This window comes from Dicentrarchus labrax, unplaced genomic scaffold (assembly GCF_905237075.1).
Source record: "Dicentrarchus labrax unplaced genomic scaffold, dlabrax2021, whole genome shotgun sequence".
NCBI classification, from domain to species: domain Eukaryota; kingdom Metazoa; phylum Chordata; class Actinopteri; family Moronidae; genus Dicentrarchus; species Dicentrarchus labrax.
Window position 1 is genome coordinate 24415137 of NW_026136704.1, and position 22458 is coordinate 24437594.

The 22458-nt window shown below is 40.3% G+C and overlaps 1 protein-coding gene across 6 annotated transcripts in view; it reads right to left on the bottom strand.

The window, feature by feature from the left end:
- The window catches only part of pitpnm3 (PITPNM family member 3), an 80118-nt gene that overhangs the window by 21346 nt on the left and 36314 nt on the right, over positions 1–22458 (bottom strand). For 5 of the 6 annotated variants that reach the window (XM_051397382.1, XM_051397381.1, XM_051397383.1 and 2 more), the window contains 5 exons: positions 16906–16976; positions 16509–16729; positions 4557–4746; positions 2863–2985; positions 1865–2052 (listed from right to left, as the gene is read on the bottom strand). In XM_051397382.1, coding sequence (XP_051253342.1) covers positions 1865–2052; positions 2863–2985; positions 4557–4746; positions 16509–16729; positions 16906–16976 — 793 coding nt within the window. Of the gene's footprint in view, positions 1–1864; positions 2053–2862; positions 2986–4556; positions 4747–16508; positions 16730–16905; positions 16977–17369; positions 17643–22458 lie in introns of those variants that run through there. The other variant, XM_051397384.1, reaches the window with a different exon arrangement.

The window sequence follows — 22458 nt, forward strand, 5'->3', positions numbered from 1 at the left end:
CAATTATGTCCATTTAGGTGTTTGTTTTTTCTCAACTTGAGAAACTAGTTTTACTACAACCATTTAAAACATCAGTGAGCCAAAGCACACATTTCTAACAAAGATAGATTGGGGGGTAAATTAGACAGAAATAAAAGAAATGGTAAACATATTAAAAATCTGTACCACTGCTTAATGCACTGACAGCACCCTCCTGGGTTTTCATAATAGCAGTGGTTCTGTATGACCATTTGCACATGATCTCACAAGCAATTCCCAGTCAGGGCTAAAGCAGAGTAAAGTGCATGTGGAAACATCTGAAATGGGGTGAACCAGAGGTAGAGAGTCATCCGAGAGGCCATTCTGATAGGAGGGATCATGTCTGGGCAAAGCAGCTTTAATAAGCCCTCCTGGTGACTGGGAATATCCACTGGGAGATGCAGGGGAAAAGGGCACATCCAAGAGCAGAGGTTACCCTCCACACAGCGAAGCCTGGGCTTAATCAGGAGTGTAACAGGAAGTGAAAGGTGAGAGGTGCAGCGCTTTGAACACAATGTGGGATAAGTGTGAAATGATGGGATCCTCTCCTCAGAGTCTGTGTTACTCTGATGATGTAAGCCTAGTGGAGCATGTGATTTGGAATGGGAACACTGGTTGCCTGAAGTGAGTCGACATGGCAGTCGTACCCCCTCCAGCCACCCAGACAACGCTAAATTCACCCGCTCTCACACAAACTGGCTGGCACAGGCTCAAACAGGCTATTTATAGTCCAGCAGAGGCAGGTAGGCAGACGGGGCAGTCAAGCTGCAAATATTGATAAAGAGCAAGAGCGAGACAGGGTGACACATTCCAGGAAAACCTGGATGAGGGCCGGCGTGCAACATCTGGGTCAATATATGAAGCCCTAACACACTCATCAGTTGTCGACAAATGCTGTTTGACAGAAATGGATGACATAATTTTTGTGTGACCAAAGTTTTGTTATATATGAAAATGGCTAATTATTAAATTATCCAAATGTTATTTTTAAATTTGAATATATATATATATATATATATATATATATATACATATACATATATATCAATGGTTTTGTGTCAAATCTGTGCAAATTTGAATGCTGTAATTCTTATATTATCTATTGCACAAAACACTACACCATCTTTCCATATCGACCAATAGTGGCAGATGGCCGCTGTACTTGATGGACTATGTATTTAATTGTATGTGTTCACAGTTTGTTTATAACCCTCCTTCATGCACCAACCACTGTTGAAGAAGAAGTCAGATTGAGATTGTAGACTTTCCCTTTTGTGTGTATGTGTTTTTGTGTGATGCATGTGCATTAATGTGGATTTAAATCTTTGTATGGGTAAGTGCATGAATAAAATATGAAAAACTGAAGTCACTTCACACTAAAGTCATGCACGGTCCTTTTATTCTTTAAAGAGAATAAATTCTATCTTCTAACTGACAGATCTGTTCTGAGTTTACCAACGCTTTTTCTTACTAATAGTATAATGAGTGGGCATGATTATTATTATAGGTTATTAAAATAGGTTGTGCTAGTATATAACCACTATGATAGAAAAATGTCCAGGTTTTCCTAGTGACAAATGTGCTAGTTTGATGTATTAGAGGTTATTTTAGGGTCAGGACCTTGGATTAAGGCAGAGAGGATCAAGGTTTATAGATTAGAAAACATATGCTCTAAACACAGTGTGTGTAGTACTTTTATATCATGTATTGATTTATATATGATGATATAAAACATTTTCTAAATAATCAATTGAGAAATGAAGTAAATAGAATTTGAATTGAACTGAATGAAAAAAAGAGAGAGCAATGTCAATAATGCCAAATTTGTTCATGCGTACTGCCCCACCTGGAGAAAAAGCTGCGCTGGCCCGTAGACGAGGTGTCTCCATCGTACGAGTCGCTCTGCTTACGGCTGAGTGGCGGCCCGGCCTGGCTGTGGCCTTCGTTAGGGGCGGAGATATCAATGTTGCTCTTACTCAGCCTCTTGCTAGAACTCAGACCTGGGCTGGACTCCCCGAGCAGGCCCGAGTTATCCTGAGAGGAAACAGGAGAATGTGAAACTTATTGTCAAGCCTCATACATTCATGCAGCAATGGATGCACCAGGGAATCACACATAATCAGATGGAAGTTGATGCATTTTCCCAGAACCGTTAAATGTGGGAGGGAAAAGCTGTGCCTGTGCGAGAGTGAATCTTCTAGATGTGAGCGGATTTGAATGGAAGAAGAGAAGGAGGGAATACCTGACAAGAAAGTGGGGATCATGCAACAATTAGCCAGGTGGAAAAGGCCCTTAAATGACAAGCTGCTTCAGGAGTGCAATCCAGTACAAATATTATAATGAACTGTTACATAGACACCATGGGAACTCAAATCAACAAAAAATCCCCATCAGATCACCCACTGAATACTCATGATCCACACATACAAAATTAAACTCCACAGTGACTTTTATTTACGGTTTTTATGTATGAGACTTTTCAGAAAAACACAGCGCCAAGGACATTGCCTCTGGTGTACAGTGACATTTCTAAAAGCCGTGTCGTGCAGAAAAACTGACGGGAAATAGACATATCAGAGGTGAATTCTGTGTATGAGAGTCTCTGTTTACTAGAGAGGACAGGGAGTTGTGCCAAGGACATTGCCACTGATGTTCATGTGCACGCTTGTTGTAATTAACTCCACTGATGAAAAACAAGGTATAACACAGGCATGTAATCTTGATCATTTGCAGTGATCGCTTCATTGTTTGTCACCAGTAAAAATATTCTTTGACCAGCTGTGAAGAGTGTCCCAAACCCCGACAGGTCTGCGTATCGTTATCACTGTAATAGTGAGTTCCTACCTTCAGGCTCTCAGTGCTGTTGTTCCTGCTACTGTTGTTGGGGCTGCCAGGCCTCTGGTGGTTGCTGAAGCACAAAGCGTCAAAGCACAGCACACCTCCCACACAGTCGCCCATCAGGCATACCTGCTCAGAAAAAAATATGTAATTTAGACGCCCCTCGGCATATAGTGCACTCAGTCAGTGAAAGCTTTAACAGTAGGACATTTGGAGAGGTGTATGAATGGAATGAAAAAAGTGAGAAATCAACATTTCCCTGGGACAGGAAGGCATGACACTCACTGTGCACCAATCCCATATTATATACAGCAACTATACACATGACTAAAACTACCATAGTATATTGCTTTTGAAAATTAGTGTACAAGGAATCAATGTGCCACTTTCTACTAGCAGGTAATACAACCTACAATCTCCGACCACTAACTGCTAATAAAACTTCAGAAACAGAGCAAAACCAAAAATTTGTTTTTGTTGTTTTTTTTACCATTCTGGAGCTGTTAACAGTTCACAATTAATTTTAATCTTTTGCAGCTGTGAGCATCTCCTCCATTTCCTGCGTGCATTCACAAATCAAGCATTTTTTAAATGCTGCGTTCACAACATTCAGACTGTAATTATGAGCGACCAAGTGGGAAACAATGTTCAAGTAGGCAGAGTAAGTATTGGCAATTCCTGGCAGCTATGATATCTCCCACTTGGTGAAAAGAGCTACAGAGGGGTCAACAGGCCGGCAGTTAAATACAATCCAATATTAACACTAATTCAGACATTTGAAATGGGCATTATAACCACTTTGAATAATGTGTGAATATTCAAAAGTCAGTATAATGGAAGGTTTTCTCATTCTTCCCGTTCCTCCGGCCTTTGTGTGTGTAAAATATTGAGTGAAAAAGAATTTTCCCAATAGCGATTAATAAAATTAATCTTCTTTTTCTTTCATCATTAGTATGCAATCTCTTATGCGCATCCTTAAACACACTGTGTTCCCTGTGTCGATCCATATGACTTGTACTGCATCAACAGGCAATAAACAATTAAAAATCTACAGCATTAGAATAAAAGACTCATAGCTAATTATAATAAAGGCAATTACACAAAACAATCTGTAGAGAAAACGGTGCAGAGCAATGAGGGGACGTGGATTGAATTTAATCATCTTAATGAGCAAACCAAATTGTAGAAATAAAGTGGACCTGCAAAACATTATAGACCAGAATATAAATCCAACGTAGGGTACACAAAGTATAAACCTATCACAACCAATCGACTCACAATAGCAAGAGCCAATCATTTGCTGGACATTACACTTGTTGACTTGACTTATTTATACATTTAGAATAAGTAATATGCAAAGAGAAGTTGTGTTTCAGAGCCCTAACCTAATTCTTTTAAACATAACTCAGTCTTCTCACAGATCATTACCTCACTAGAAAATGCAGCTTGTTACAAAGAGCCTAGTAGTTGTTATGTACAAGAGAGGTAAATGTGGTCCGCTTAAACAATAGAGATCTGCACCCCTCCAAGGGCTTGAGTTCCCACAGATTACACAGCCCACTCAAAAGAGATCTTCACTTCCTTTGACAATCATTGACTTCTATTAAAGTGCCTACGGCTCATTATTCAATGATGAGAGACCACAGTGAAGGAGTTCTCCTCTCTCTTCTCCTCTCCAACCAGAAGAAGGCGAGACAGACCTGACCCGTGAATCCCTGCCCGTCCTCTGACTGCAGGAAGCTGTGGTAGACCTGGTTGGCTCGTGCGATCACAGTCGCCACCGCGTCCTGGTAGCGAGGTGAGACAATAGCGAGGAGGGGTAGAGCTGCCAGGGGTAGGTGGTCCACACTGCTGGACACACAGCTCTCGTCGTAGCTGTATGGGTTCAGGCTGGAAGAGGAAGAAGCAGGAAATAGGGATGGAAGGGGAAGAAGAAAGGTACAGTATGAAGAAACAAGACTTGCATTAATCATTTTATGTCTTTACAAAGCCCTTTAGGAGTTTCTCCTTACAACTTTGTAAAATGTCACCAGCTTCTAATCCACAGTAATGCCAAAATAAATTAAGGTTATGTTGATTTAATTAAGGTCATGATGTCTAAAATCAAAGATTCTTCAGGTGTTCCTTTTGTGTTTCACTTCCCCTTGACTTTCCTATCTTTATTAATGTCTCATCCAATCAGTTCATGATGCACTCTATCTGATTTGAGGCAATGCTACCGTGTGTGTGTGCTTGTATGTGTTTGAGAGTGTGTGTACACAAGAAAGATAAGGAGCAAAAGGATGTTTTCTCACGGAATAAGACAAAAGCAAACCTGCACAGATAACAGCAATGAGAGCAGAGTCTTTGTGTCTTCCCTGCTAGGTGTGTGTGCGTGTGTGTGTGTGTGTGTGTGTGTGTGTGTGTGTGTGTGTGTCTGTCACAGTGACAGTGCCAATGCGGATCAAGCCAGACACTTCAGGTGACAGTGCGGGGAAACAGTAAAAGATGGCGTTGCCCCTGTGCTCTTCCCTTGAACAGCCCCGCCAACCCCGCCACCATCCATCAGGTGCTCTGATTACAGAAGGAAGCAGCAATGCCACACCAAGGCTGAAATATGTCAGCGACCATGGACACCTCACCACAGAGAGGGGCACAACCTCACAGATTAAAAAGGCTGACTGTTTTCATGTAGCACTGACATAATTTCTTTTATGATGCTACATGTTGGGAATTGCTCTCCCATAGATTATAAAATCAATAATAATTTCATCTCTGTTCAGTCTATTCAATACAGCATGAAAGGGAATATAACATTCCTAGTTTAAAATCAGAATTGTTGTGTTTTCGTTACCTTAGAATGAGCTGAAATTATCTACAGATACCATGGGCCTTTGGAGGACGCCATGTTGAACCGCCATGTTTCTACAGTAGCCCAGAACTGTCAAATGAAACACTGGCTCTAGATAGAGCCATTTGCATTTTTCATATATGTTTGGCCACCGTTGTTTCTCCTTCATGCTTGGAAGGGGAGGTTGAAGCGAGGGAGTTGCAATCTGCAACTAAACTGCTAGATGCCACTAAATCTTACACACCAGTCCTATTAATATCATTCTTATAAACTAAGAAAGCATTTCCCAAAACATGGGATATGCTCATGTTGTTCTACTAATTGGACTGGCATAAACCAAGGAAGCCCACTGTGCCTCTGGGGGTTTGTGAACTTTGTTTAATTAAAACTAAACATTGTGTTGTCATGGTTACAAAAGGAAAAATGCAGCCTGTGTACCAGCAAACAATCTTTCTCCCCACTCTGGTAACAATTGGGACCAGAAAAATGTTCTTTGACTGTGTATATTAGTCAGATAAAGCCATTTATTTATGATTGCTTACCCTGACTATATGATTGTATACATTTCTCATTATATTCCTATTTTCAGGTCCAAATCACCTTTAATTAACGAGAATTAACTTGTCAAATTTGAGAACTTCTGCCAAAAAAATCATCCAGCTCCATTATCATCACTATTTTTTCCTAATTACAGCCACAATTCTTCATTACCACATGTTTATAGCAAGCATGGCCAATTACTGTTGCAATTACAAAGCACTGTGCTGCAGGCTTTGGGAAACCTGTTGGGAAGAAAAGAGACACTGGATGTGATTGTTTTGCTCCCAGCAACACAGTGTTCACCAGTCAGTCTGTGACATCTGCATTGGATAAAACCACCTCCACATTCCCCACTGCCTACATCACAGCAAACAGTGACAGATCTGTGTTGGAGGGCAATTATGTATATCCACCAGGGTAAACAGATTGAAATATTTAAGTCTATTCTGCTTGCATCTAAAAGCCACATTACAAAATCTAAGCACCAGACTGTTGTTTGTACCTTTGACCCGCTCTGAGCAGGTGGGTGCCGCAAGCAAAAACACCAGCGATACTTGACACCGAAGTTGCACTGTGCCATTGATTGCTGCTGACACGCCCCCTACTGCGCCTCTTCTGCCAGTTGGGTGAAGTCGAGTTCACAGCAAGTCACCAAAATATCAAGCGGGTGCAGGTGAGAAAAAAAACTGTGTGACACCAACGAAAATGCCATCTCGTCAGCCGGAGCTGCCATGTGCCCTGACGTGTCACAGAAACAAACCCTGCACAATCAGCCCACGGAGGGATAGTGTGCAATTATAAATAGGAAGTAGGAGTAATCTAAGTCAGAAGATATTTACCCTGTTCTGTTTGGAGGAATGGGGAATATTGAGCTTAGCTATTAGTATGTGATAAAAAATTTAAAAAATCTAAATATCTAAAATATATCAGACTGCTCTGATTAAGTTCAAGAACATATTGGATATTTTTTTTGTTTTACCCAGTGGTTCCTAAACTTCCCCACCACCCCACAATTCTGTAGCAATCATTAACAATGATAGGGGGAGAACCAAAACTAATAAAAAAAGGATCCAAGTTGAACTGAAATAAAAGATAGCGTCAGCAAACTCGTATTTATTTATTAAAAAACTTTCCTTCATAAATCATATTCATCCAGCTTTGTTCCATTTCATATTTTTCCCCTGGTCATCTACGCCACACCTGCAGTGGCTTTAATCCCCATCAGTGGGGCCCACCCCACAGTCTGACAACCACTGGTTTTGTATGTAGTGAAACATCCAATCCTCTTCCTATTTAGATTCACACTGCGACTTCAAATAAATAAAAGTATGTGTTTTAGTAAAAGTAGTTCCCTTTTTTATGTATATTTTAAAACATTTAGTGAGCAAAACTGGCTAAATTAGTACAAAATGAAACCATCAGCTCTGTATTTTCCTGCCTGTCAGAAAAGCTGCTGTGTGACACCCAGCAATTGATAGCGTAACCTCGTCTTCAAAATATCCACAAATGAAGCAAAAAAGAACAGTTTATCTGTGTCTGAGTAGGGACAAAAAAATAGTCCACACAACAGTTTACTTCTACCTGTATGTAAGATGATACAGTGAAAATCAACTTGAAGCACAGGCTCAAAAAAAATGCAATCAAGGTGTACAAACATCAATTATAATCACACGTTACTGTGATTACGCCTACTGCAATTACAAGAATAATTGTATTAATATTGTAAGATAATATTGTTTATGTCGGCTTTGCCTTCGTTTTATTGCCTTAATCATATTATAATTGTTATAATTCAATGAGCATGTAAATGTGGGAGGAAACTTAAAAACCGTTAATATAAATTGTTGAAGGTTTTCCTTATGATTTTACAGTAGAAGTGAACGTTTGAGCTGTGTCGTTCCTGTGGCTTCACTCATGGCAGTCTCCCGTCGGACTACTTGCAATTAATGAGCAGCATTGAGGGGAGTCACATAGCAGGATGTGGCTCTGATGTGTCTCTGCCTGTATAGAGATCACCTAAAGCCTCTTGAAATGCTGTTTGCATCCACGGTGTCAGCTCCGTACTGAGTGAACCCTGCTCTCGAGGGCAGCTCTTTGAGACAGATTTGACGCTTTGAGCAAGCTTCCATGCAGATTTGTAAGAAAACAGGAAAAAGGCGAACCTTTGTAATATATTCACTGGAACGGCACTGCACACTGTTATTTGCATAACAACAGTGAAGGAGTGATCCTTCTGCAGAAGCTGCTGAGGGAAATATTCAGCTCAAACAAATCAAGCGCAGATATGGCAATGTATTGCTCAAAGAGGAAGACTTGCTGTGTCATGATTTAAACCACGATGGTTTGTTTATCAGGTGCCTGTTTATTGAGTTTTGGAACTGAAATGAGAAATCCCAACATCCCAGCTAAGAGCCACTGAGGGTTTTGGTTTCCGAGCTTTCTAGCCACCCGGTCTCGATTTCATTAGAGTCTTGTTAACAACTGCTGCTTGCACACACTCTCAAATCACACAGCAACTTACTCACTGAGAACTCAAAACAAAAAGCTCCAATTAATATTCCAAACATAGCTCTACCTCTGAACAGGGTTCACAAGTCGCAGGACAGGAACAGAGGTTTAACACCTGCTGCACTGCTCAACAAATGTCAGGTGAAACACTCATTATTTGCGTTGCATAATTACTTGATTATGCAAGCACTTGTTAGTATCATTACCACGGAGGAGCTACTGTTTTACATTCAAGAGTGCACATAAATTATTTGTTTGTGTGTGTGTGTGTGTGTGTGTGTGTGTGTGTGTGTTGTGTGTTTGTCAAACTGTTCTCTGGGTTATTTGCTGAGGCAGTTTGAAGGTATAACATCCTAGAGGGCTGCAGGTTATTCTCATAATCGATGGGCCTAATTAATTTGAGGCAACGATCAACATCTTTGTCTATACAAACATGTGCTTTGGAAAAGGCTGCTCCACCAAATCCCATTTGCATTTAATGGCTACAATTAATCTTAATAATCCTAAGTCATTTCCTCTAAAATGCTGGTGATCAATATACAGTAGTGGTGGCTGTGATACTAGGCATACAGTTTTGCTGTTAGGAACAGAAAGAGCTCTACAGTCTGGATTTTACAATATGACTGCAGATTTAAATCCTTAATTAGGAAAACCTGCTCATCCAAAATGTCATCCAACATGCTACAGGAATGATAAACTTGACATCCATGACTTGGCACAGAGATAGCAGATAATTAAAATATGCTACTTGGGAGGCTCCTCAAAAGAGACACATCAACTGAGCCCTGAATGGCAGAGGAGCGTGCCTCACGTCACTGCCCCTGTTATTTCAAGATGTGAGTCATTCGCTCATGAGTGGAGGCATTTACCCCGCTCACATTTCTCTGCTCTTATTAGCAAAATGCAAGCGATATTGACTGAGGTCATATGGACGTGTCATCAAAGTGCACTTCTTTGATGACTCACTTACATAACTGAAAAAGCCTCAAAAGCCTCAAATTTGCTGCTTTGTTATGAGCGACACGTTTAGATGGGCTGTAAGGTTATCCTTCATCTTTGCTTTATAGAGCTTTACAGTTTAGCGCTTTGCCTTTGATTGCCATGTTAATTTGTCAAGAAGCACTGTCAGACACTCACTCAATGACACCTAAAGTCAGGGTAATTACAGTTTCATTCTATACTGAGAGATGCACAGAAGTCTTCCTCAAGGTTTCATGGCAATGTAACGATGAAGAGATCCATTAACAACAGTAGGGAGAAGATAAGGCCAAGTGATTAAAGAGAGAAATTAAACCTCGAATCAGCCTCATCTCATGCAGCATAACCTTGAGATAGACTCCATTATGCTGCCCCACCACCCTGCTGCCTCTCACCATATAATGTCAAGCTGAAAACTCTGAAGTCTGTCAGATTCCTGCTTAATTGTTCTCCCTGTTTCCTAATGGCTGGCTTAGCACTGCACAACGTTTGTACAATTAACATGAACAGCAATGGTCCTCTGCAGAGTCCTCTTAATTAGGGGGAGGATCCAAAGACTGTAGCGGCACGTACACTGCCGCCAATGGCCAGAATAATGAGTCTCTATCTCCCTGAACTGAGGTCACGCGCTGTGCACGCAGACAAGTGGACTTCCTCCTTGTCCGCTTTCCCTGATAGAGAACTGATCCTGTACAATGACTCTACTGAGATAGGAATCCATTTTATTTATCTCTCCTGCTGTTCGGATGAAGTTTTTAATAAAAATGTTTCTTTCTCTTCAAGCTGTGACAGAAGCTTTGTGTTGGCTGCAAGAGGAAATCAATTTGGGAGCCTTTTCACTGTTGCTGTTAATTGGACGAGTGCAATAACACACATTCAGTGCTCTTTTCCAACAGTTTTTTTGTGCGGGGATGTATTTGTGAGAGTGTGTTTATGGATTTCACGTGTGTGTTGTCTTGACACCCAGCTCCTAGCCGGCACTGCCAGGTACGTTCATTAGCAGGCAGAGCAAATAATGAGTGCTCAGAGCACGTCAGCGCACAGCAGGCCTCCAACACACATGGCAACAAGGACAACACAAGCTGACAAACATTTTCATTCTCTATTGGGACACCCTACAGTACATAAGGAATTATCAAGCACTGAGTCAAAAGTGGTGTGTTTATGTGAAAGTTTGTCTTTGAGCCGCTAAGAGATTTTGCCACCTCCACTCCGTGGTGCGATTTTCAGCCAAGCTGTTACCCGGAATGAGAGTAAATTACCCACACAGCAGCAATTCCTTCCCGCGGGGCTGCCTATTTCTCTGATGTTTATGTTGGCGTGCAGATAAATGAGGCTCCGCACACCCACAAGTCCAACACTGTCATTAGAGCAAACACTGTTAACTGACAAAAGTGTAGTTGAATAAGTGTTGTGTTTGTTTCTGTGTGGGTGTGTATGGAAGCCTACTGACTGCACATATTGTGGGACCTGGAGCTATCTGGGCAAAAGTAAGCTTTGTCTAATTTCACTGGAGAGCTAAAACACATATTGACTTCTCACTGTTTTTAGGAGATTTTCAACAGGCTGTTAATGAGCTGAATTTTGGTTCAGCTTTGGCTCTCGATTGTAGATCTCAAGAACTAGAATGATACATTGGTTGATATTATCTTTTGGCGATACATTGCAGATTTATGTGTCGGCCAATAACTAACAAGTACATTTTTCAACTGTAAAATATTCCGTATAGTGTGTATCAATTCATTATAAAGTAAATCTGAGATCAAGATTGCAAACCCCTTATATTACAGATCAGTAATAAAGAGGCAATAATTAAGTAATACCTTGTAATGTTTCCATGAAATTAAATATATTGTGTTTCCAGGTAATGTTTCCAGGTATCAATTATCAATAAGGAAGGATTAATTTCAGCATTACAATACCAATTCTGAAGCTGAAAGTAGGCCCTATTTTACTGTGAAATTACACATTATAATCAAGTTATTACTGCATATTACCATTTTCTAATCCAAATATTGCACTGATATAACCATTTCATTGTAAGCAGGTTATATATTGTCACCAAAATATTACTATTACTAAATAGTTTTGCCTCATTGCTATTTTTAAATGTGTTTCCATATTACCAAGAAATACCAATTAAATACCAAGTGGTTACCTGGATATCACTTTTTTATTATGAAACTATTACCCCACTGTTACATGTTATAACCGAGCTGTAATATAAGTGTTGCCAAAATTACTATTACTGGTACAAGGAATAAACACCTGATAGTACATAGTTATACAGTACAGTCTTATAAGACATTGTTCTTTGAGGGCACTCTTAAACGAGGAATATATTGGAAGAACTAATCCTTCCTTAATAATACATACATAATATATATACATACACAAGCTCTGTCCTGGACTGTCCTCTGGACTCCATTGAGGAAGTGGGTGAAAGGAGGATGTTAGTGAAGCTGACATCCATCATGGACAACACCTCTCACCCCCCCTACATGACACTGTGGGGTCCCTGAGTAGCTCCTTCAGCAGCAGACTGTTACACCCACAGTGTAAGAAAGAGAGGTTCCGAAGGTCTTTCATCCCTGCCGCTGTCAGACTCTACAACACCTGATCAATGTTGTAGTTTCTGTTTTTCAACTTACCACCATACCATAGCTTTACCACTTAACCATAGTTTTTTTATAACTGTATTTATTTATTTCACGTAAATGCTGCTGTGACAAGGGAAATTCCCCGTTGTGGGATTAATAAAGTAATACAAACAAAAATCATACATGAATGTTTGATCTCAGTAAAAAGAGCAATTGCAGAAGCTCATCACATAAGGAGGATGCTTCTTGACACACAATATCACAGGTTCATCTCTGTTAACTCTCCAGGAAAGCAGCAACTTTGTCATATTTGCTAACAGATTTTTATTTGTTTTATAATCCCCTTCCAACTCTGTTTCTCTCCTTCAGCAGAGTTTATTCTTTGGTTGTAGCTTTGTTTATTTCGTTTCAAACATTCAATTTATTTTCCCCACTAAAATTACTGGGGTGTCAAGCGGAATGCATTTTGAGGTTATAACCACTAAGGCTAAGAACAAATAAAACCTACTGCAGGAAAATAAATCTTAACATAACAATTAGGGACCAAAAGAATAATGTGGATTTGATTTATTATACAATACTAAACCTGTTATTTGGTTTGTGCATTTAAATTGTTTATTTATTTTTCTTTTTATTTAATTATTAATTGATCCTAAAAAGACAGTTTTAGTACTGTGTGTTATAGTATGTAGTGTAAATGTGTCTTTTCAAGCTAAATTTCATGCATGCCTGAATATCAATTATGTATGTGCATGTGTATGTCTACATGCATAAAAGCACAGGCAATCGAGATAACTCAGTTCTGCTCGACTCCCATGGGAAGTTGTTGTTTTTAATATTTTATCTGCAGATGTGGTGAAAGCTGAGCGCACGCCAAGCTGTCGAGCAGCTACAGCACTCAAATCTCTTTACAAGGGTCTTGCTTCTTGTCAGTACCTCAGTCCTGCTCGCGTCAATCACAAAACCAGACAGACGCCTCGACTTAGACAGTCAAACACATTCTCTCGGCCACGGTGATTAGTGACAATTCAGACAAAAACATCCTCAGCATATAATTGGAAAGCAGTGAAAACTAAGTGGCGCTGTCAAAGATAAGACTTGTGACCACTGGGACATGTGACATTAAATGTGAAATGAAATCATTAGTTACGCCTAAGCAGCTCTGTGCACAGGCAGCAGACATGACTGAAAAAAGAGCAAGTACATGAAGGCAGACATGTTTTTACCTCCTGTATCTCAAAAATATCTTCCAGTCAAGGACTTCATTACATTACAGAAAATATTGCAAGGAATAAAACTTTTAAAATTGAGACTGTTCACTGAGGTTCAACCATGATATCCACAATAATTAATTTCCACTCTGAAATTGACCACAAATGAAACCTGAAACAAAGTCACAGTAGCTAATTAGACACACAGGTCATACTTTCCTTGCAGGGGCCTCAGGATCAGTGGAAACTGTATAATGTCATTTAGGCATTAATTTTGTCCACCAAGGAGCCGCCTCCAGGACTTAAGGGGAGAATTAACAATTAAAAACAACAGCATTGAAAAAGGTTAGGAGTTAAATATTCCACATGGCCACGTGCTTGCAGGGGGCTGAGAAATGTCATCAGCATACTAATTAGCATTGTACTTGTCTGTTTAGGGGTCTTTGGTCAATATATTTTCTCAATTAACCTTCACCACCTTTGCCTATATGCTAATTCTTACAGACATGCATTCATACAGGGCGAATGTCTTCTTAAACAGTAATGTCCTGTATATCAAACTAGGGATAATGGTTGAATACAAAAAACACAACAGAAAAACAAAGAAATCCAATTAAGGGAAGCTCGGTGGCGCCTAAATACCAGGTTCAACTAAATCAATTGCTATTTTAAACACGAGATTGCAATCGGATGTCAAATAAGCAAAGTGGAAAGAAACCTTGTTGATTGCAATCTGATTGCCCTCAACATAAAAGGCCTTTTTCACAGCAGACATTTTGACTTGTCACAGTAGGATAAGCACAGGTGTCAATAATAACATAATAGCACAATAGCGCCGCTCTGTAGACCTTTTTAACAGCAGCTAATTTTGACATGAAATAGTAGGGTAAACACAGTTGTTACCAATGATACTAATTAAGGTTCCATCCCATTCAGGTCAAACAGAGTCAGGCTGCTGCTCTTGTGCATGTTGGCTCACTGGATGCTGCTACACTACATGGAACTGAACCTTATTTAATAATTAGTAACACTTGTGTTCACCCTACTATTTCATGTCAGGCCGCTGTGAAAAATGTATATTCAAGTGTCTTACTGAGTCATGACATTGTGACAGTGAGCAAACATGCACAATACCCTGTAACTGAAGCAGCGAAATAGAGCTCAGCTATCACTCATTTATATAATTGCACCCATGACTTTCATCCAGTAACGTGAAAAAAAGCCTATGTAGCATACCGTAGTTAGTTCTGGCAGAGCCCTGAAACGTCCTCACTTTAGCTGATTCATTCATGCTTCACAATCACTGGCTCATTTATCAGCTGACTAGTTACTTCCAATCATATCCATGCAGGATATAATCATACGATCATACATATGATACGCTCATTCCAATGTCTCATTCTAAGCTTTTGGTAGTGTTGATTTGAGTCCTTGTTGCTGCTAGGGTTCTTTGAGAGCTCCCTGGAAGAGCAGAGCCTTTCCACCAAAAATAACTGATTGTAAATGGTGATTTACTGGCTGTGTCTTAACTTCTCCCAAGTTTAACTATGTCAATAAGCAAGCAGTAGAAGTGGAAGTAGCCACTTCCAGGGTCTTGCATCTGATAATAGCAACAAAAAGTGACACAGATTTTTTCCTTCTTTTTCTTTACTACTATAAAGCGTCAGGAAAAAGGAAGTAACAGCAAATTACTTACCTAGCTAAACAGTTTTAGGGGCGCTTTATTCATCTGGCACATTTTGGGAGTTACTGAACATCATCAGATGCACCCACAAAGTTTGCACATAGCTCAAGAAAAGCATGATAGATGCAATCAGATTGGTGACCTGGCTAAAGGAGACGCATATACAGATGGGTGACAAATTAAGGGAAATAACCATTAGACTATCCATCTTATTCACAGCTGCATGATACCGTACTTTGTGTGAATTATGGCTTCAACTTCCAGTTATTCCTTTCATGAACCGCTGATTGTGAGACACATTCGCATCATGGTGTACATGTCCTCCTCTTTTCTTGGAGCTCTTTGGGAAGTAAATGATGTGGGAACATAACCTCACATGAGATATGAGCTAATTTTCCTTCTATTAAGGACAAACTGAACTGGACTGCAGTAATAAACTAAGCTACCCTGGTGTGAGATCAATTGTGATTTAAACAAAAGTGTGTTGAACATAAACCAAAAACTGCTTTTAAATACTCAAGGTTGTGTTCCACCTCATTTAACACAGCATGCCCACTTACGATGGAAGCACCTCAGAAGCCTCAGAGCTGTTCAGATTGTTCATCAACTAAACAGTCGGCAGCCACGCAAGCTAAATATGCTACTGTACATTATCAGAGGCCACTTCAGGTCAACCACCATCCCTTTGCTAGTTGAAGGCAGACCACATTATCTGCCTTAAGGTGCGACAGACTGTGTTACCACTAACTCTCACTGGCGCCAGTTGAGTGAAAGAAATGGCCATATATCCCAAAGGTATCATGGGGCTACAAATAAAGTGTATAAATAAAGTGTCTTTGTAAGATTTTGGGTCACAAAAAGCCTAGAATAGCTTTAATATACTCCTTGACATAGATTATTCAACCATCTGATATTATACTGGAGGGATAAACACCAGTCTTTCAACAGAAATCCCCTCATTTGCCACAGGTGTTCAACTGGGTAGACGTTTGGTAACAGTGAAGGATTTTTAACTAATCAAACCTTTCAGACACACCTTGTGCCCTTGTCCACTTGTTTTGTCAGGTTTTTCCTTGAATTTGACACCAGTGGGGCATCCTAGTAGCACACCAGGCCCACTATCTCTGTCTCTCCCCTTTTGTGTCTATCTTCACCAGTCATTATCCAATAAAGGCCTAAAAAACCCAAACAAAAATATAATACATGTATATATACATATTTATAATAATACACATCTGGACTCTATCCAGATAGGAGACACTTGAAATGAAAGTGTAAATGAGACTGGCAGCTGCACTCACTTGGACACCAGGGAGAAGGCTTCAGCACACACTGCCGGACATGGCACCAGCTTGATCATCACGTGTTCAGCGGCGGCCTGAAAATGCACCCGCGTCACTTTCTCCAGCACTGAGGCTAGGGTGGCCACATCACCAGCTTTTGTGCTGGGGTCACCGCCTGCTGTGTCCAAGATGTTCCCCCCATGCACCACCAACAGCAGCACATGCGTCTTACATTTCCTCTGCAAAAGCAGTTGAAAAAGACACACTTAAAAGGAGAGACCTCAATGGGAGGGAAAGAAAAGAGGCAGCATTTTGTGAAAGAAGTGAGGCTACGTGGCAAGACATATAACTGGGTACTTCTACTTGCTCTTGGCTGCTGTTGAATTCACTGAAAGACTGTTCGTAATGATCCTACCTCTGTGTCCTCCAGTCCCTCAATGCTGCTCTGAGGGGCACAGCGTGGACCGCCCAGCTGGTAGAGACCCTCTGTATTTGATGAGTAAAGGGTAGAAGGAGGAAGTGGCAGGAAGGAAGGAAAGAGGGAAGAATAAAGAGAGAGAAAAAGTGGAAAGAAAGGGTCACTGCAGGAGCCACTTCACTAAGTTGCACCGATAACAGAAGCATAAATGGATATTGATCTGTGAATACTGTCAATATAACTAATGCCTCTTCATCTCTCTACAGTGGATGGGTCTATGTGCCCTTAGGCTCAAATGGCATAAGTAAGATTCAGAAGTCAATACTGACAGTAAACAGCAGGTGCGCGATTGTTTCTCTGCTGCAGCATCTATAGCCATCACATGTAATTGGATTTAGAAAAACAACAGACTTCTTTACTGGAAACAAAAGATGAAGGGATGGATACATATTTTTTTTTACCAACTGTGATGTCTAGAAGCATCTCTCCCTCTCTCTTTGTGGTGCAGCATATCATGGGAACCTGGCCAAACTCATTACCCTCTCCGGAAACCTGTGCACGCTGTGTCATCTTATTCCTGAGCTCTCTCCCGTCTCTCTTTCTATTTTCTCTCTCCGGGCTCAAGGCATGGTTTTGTGCTCTGCTCGCTCGCTCGTTGTTTATTTGGCCTTCTCAACTGGGACCGACAGTCATGGGAGACTCTCACAGACTCACGCACTGTCATCTCCCTTCTACTCCATTCCCAGCCCACAGCCTGCCTCCGACTGCCTGCTTGTCTAGCTCAACAACTCAACACACACAAGGGACTCAGCACACTGAACTATTTTGGTCACAAAGTAACAGGAAATCAATGGAGGGAGTTTTTCTTTTTTCTGAAAGTGGGAGGTAGGGCAGAAAAGTTCCTCCAAAAACCTTGTAAAGCATTAGAGTGAAGCCCCTGCAGGGGAGGGAAAACAGTTTGTGATTTGAAAACGAGCAAAAAATCTCTGCCTTGTTTGATGTAAAGGTAGTTGTACCTATATGTGGGGGCGGATCATTAGTGTGTGTTTGAACTAGAGTTTTTGATGCAGGACACAAAGGACATAGAGCTGCATTGATAAGTTGATTAGTCGATTAAATTAACCGTTTTAGTCATCTTTCAAGCCAAAAATGCTAAATTTGAATTTGTCTGATTTCAGCTTCTCCAAGCTCATGATTTGCTCTATTTCTCTGTTTTTTATCATAGTAAACTGAATATCTTTGGGGTTTGGACTGATGGTTGGACAAAATAAGCAAGTTGAAGATCTCACCTTGGACTTTAGGAAACCATGATGGACATTTTATTACTATGTTCTGATATTTTACAGACTAAGCAATTATTCAATTACACAAAAAAAAGTCAAATGAATCAATAATGAAAATAATCAAGTAGCTTGTTTGCCTCTCTCCAAAAGAGGAGAAATTAGATCTTTAAAGGTGTAACCGGGTTAGGGTTAGGGTTAGTGAGTCCAAGTCCTAATAATGAGTCCAAGTCCTAATATTCAGTATTTTAAAATGTCTACAAATACAAGTATGTGACAGTGATTTGAGTTTCCCCACAGTATGAAGTGCACTACATTTGCACTGAAACATCTATAAACAAGAATAATTTTAAGTGAGCAGAATGCACTTTAAGTTGAGACCAATCTTCAAGAAATTGCGATTTGATCATTTGTACAATAAAATATCCTGAAAAACTGTGTGTGACTGAAACCCAGACAAATAAAATTATTTTAGGTGGGTTAGAGCGGTGCCTTAAAGCAGGAAGCCGAAATAGGTTTCACAGACTACAATTCCTGTGACTGATTGAGTGAAATATGACTTCTGTGGTCTGGGGGACAGAAAATGTTGCAGCTACAATGTAGTTTAGATTTCTAATCGTCGCAAGAAGCCTTACGTTTATGGATCATGACTCAAATTCAGGAATTATGGTAATTAAGTGCAATAAAAACATGCACAATTGTTTTAGCACTGAATACATAAGAAAAGACAGTAATAGTGTATTCCAGCACACACTCACTCAAACACAGCCGATATGAAAAGCCCTGCATCTCACATATAGCATTGTGCTAGAAAATATATTGGTTACCAAACAGCTACGTTCAGCAGATTGTACGAGTAAGAGGAAATAGAACAGCTTCACACACCTCATCATTTGTGAGAGCAGCACACATGCTGGGCTGCTCCTGGATTCAGAGATAAGTAAGATTTGTCTGATATTGGAGTAAACTGACAAAATCATCTTTCTGTTGGCATGGCTCAGTGGTATAAACAGGCTTCCTGCAGTTATGAGGCCAATCTTTTTTCCCCTGCAGTATATTTGTGCTGCTGCAGGGGGATTCTAAAAATCCGTCTGCTTTACCGTTTTCATTTTCTTGTGCTTCCTCTCGGAGTCCTGCCAGTCAATATGTGCTCTGTGAAGCTTAGTGGCATTTAGCTTCTCTCTCACTGCGCTCATTCCCTCACAACAAATGACCTAACCTAGAAAGCACCCTGGAAAGTTGACAGTGCCATAGTTCAGCAGCACCATGGACATTTCCAGTGGTTTAAGGCCCAGTGAGGCACACACTCACAGCAGGTACACACAGTGCATCAGTGCATCTGTTATCATTCTGGAGTCTGAGACATTTCCTAACTTATCAACGGGAGAGAGGAAGAGAAAATTGGCCCTAGAAAGAGGGTTTTGAAGATGAAAGAGCTCTACAAGTCTACTCGAGCTGAATGAGAGAGGATAAAATATTGATGTATTGATCCCTGTTTGGCCCCCTCTCATGTGTCATTCTGTCTGTGTCACTATAATTTAAAATGTCATTGTCCCATAAAACTCAGCTCAAAACTCTCCTTTTTCTCCAACATGCAGAGTTTTTGTTTTCTGTTTATTTCTCCCTGAATCTTCTTCCTCTAAGGTCTCGACCACTTCTTTCGCCATCACACATGTATCACCTTCGATTGAGCAGATGGGAGAAAAACAAGAGCAGGAGGATGAGAGTGAGAGGCAAAAGACTGCATTCATCATCAGGAAGATTGGCTTCCAGAATGCAGATTTATATCTTTCCGGGGAGTATGAAAATGGCTAAATGCCCTCAAAGTTTACTGCCTGCTGGAGTGTGAATTAACTCATTAGAGAGATTCAGTATCGCGGTGAATTATCTGTGTTCCTGGGAAGACGTGCACCGACAACAGCAGCGCTGGCTTCTTCTTACAAATTATTGTTGCCTCTAAATCTTTTGCTCAATTTGACAAGACATGCTACAGTTTCAAGAAACAAAAGAATGAATTTACAATGAAGAACAAAGCCTCTGATTACAACACCTTCAAGTACACAGGTGTGGGACAATAATCTATACAAATGCATAAAGAAATTATTAGTGGAAATCAAAGTGACATGCTTATTACGGTATGAAATGTCTCTATTACCAGCTCTACTTATATATAGCTTGTAGTAGCATTTCTTTAGCCCTGTTTTGGTCTCAAACCAATATCCATATCTTGATTATAAGCAGCTGCATGTTCACCTCCACATAGTTGCTAACTTTGCCAACGGTGGGTAGGTAGTGCATTGGAAACAACACCGATGAGACCATTGAGAGTAAACCAAAAAAGTTCCGGGCTGTAAAACCAAAACAATTAGCCGAAAGAGGCTACAACGCTCCATAGAGCATGTTTACATGTTGTACAGTGTTTATTTACTCCCAAACAACAAATCACTGGAGTAGAAGTGCAGTTACCAAACACCAGATGCCTACAAGTTATGCTTTATTTCTGAATGAGTCTTTTTTTTTTGCCTTTCGCACCAAGCTCAATCAATGATCAATGACTGACAAATGGTCACGACTGGTTGATGGATGAATCTGAAACGCTTGATGCATTGTGTTTTTCGCTCCAAAAATGTACCTCTCTCATGCAGAAATAAAGAATAATAATAATTCTGGACATCTGGTGAATAAAACTATTACATTTTAGTTCTGGTCTGGTTCAGTGACGACTCGGCATTTGTACACGGGGCCTCTGCTGTACCAGGTGATCACAGCAGCCATTTTAAAATAAAAAGTAAACACAGGTGTTACCAGGTTCTGTTCCATTCAGGTGTTGCTGTTGTACATGTTGTCTCACTGGAAAGGCTCTGCTACACTAAATGGAACAGACCCTTAATTAGTATAATTGGTAACACCTGTGTTTACTATTTCATGTCAAAATGGCTGCTGTGAAAGAAGTCTATGGGGAATAAAATAATGAGGGTTTTTATTATTATTTTATTATAAGTAAGATGCTGGGGAAATTATTCAGAAAGGTGAGGAAGTCATGTGTGACTTTGCTGTGATTCGAGTGTGTGTGCTGTTAAGTAGCATCAGGTTAGGATGCTCATTTGGAGGAATGCTGTCTCCCAACTGGATGAACAGCCCCCTCTGACCCCTGGCACAGTTCACGCATGCTAACACACTCAGCCATCTGTTCACTGCTGTTGGCATCAGGGTCCGTTGTGTTGTCCTACTGCAAAAAGACCCCAGGAGACGCCACCAGCTCCATTGCAAGACAAACCTGCTGACCCCTCCACACACACACACACACACACACACCATAAGGCAATACAACACATAAACTGACTCAAAGACACATATATATTCTGACACACGCGCACACGCAGTCTGTGCTCAGCAATCCCAGCTGCTCCCTGTCTATATGCTGCAGCTGCAGTACTACAACAAACACTCCTACACACACTAACACACACATATACAGCAGGTGGAAGTGAGGTAGGAGGCCCACTCAGTAAATTATCTGATATTCACTATCAGCTGGTTCTGGCCAAAAACATTACATCAAACATCTTTTAAAAACTTGCCATTCTACACAAACTTTTGTCAATGTACGTTGAAATGTTATCAAAATAATAGACAAAGGTGGTAATAACATCTGTATGAATATATTATTTTATAAAAGAAGGTGGGGAACAAAATGTAAGAATGCAAAGAGGACAATATTAAGATTTGAAGAAGTGCAATCAATGTTGGATACTACAAAAAAGGGCCTCAACAACAGTGTTGACAGTTGTTGAATCTCCCTTAAAGGAAATGTTTGACATTTTCAGAAGATTTCTTTCCTATATGCAAATGTCTGTAATATGAAGATACAGAGATGGTTAGCTTAGCTTAGCATGTGGACTGGAAATTAAGAAAAAGCTATCGTGGCTCTGACCGTGGTAACAAAATCCTGCCAGCAGCTCGAAAGCCCACAAATCTTATGCTTAATCCATAAAAGAAATACAAAGTATAAAAGATTTGGCTAGCTATTTACCCCCGTTTCCACACTTTATGCTAAGCTAATAAGCTAACGGGCAGCTGACTGCATATTTAGAGTACAGACATTAAAGTGGAATCAATCTTCTCATCTAACTCTCGGCAAAAAAAAGCCAAAAGGTTAAACGGGGGAAACCGTGATATTTTAAAAAACATTTTCTTGTGGTTGAACATGTGGCGTTTACTTAAATGAACATCTCACCCTGAATTCCAACCCTAAATGTATAATTTATCT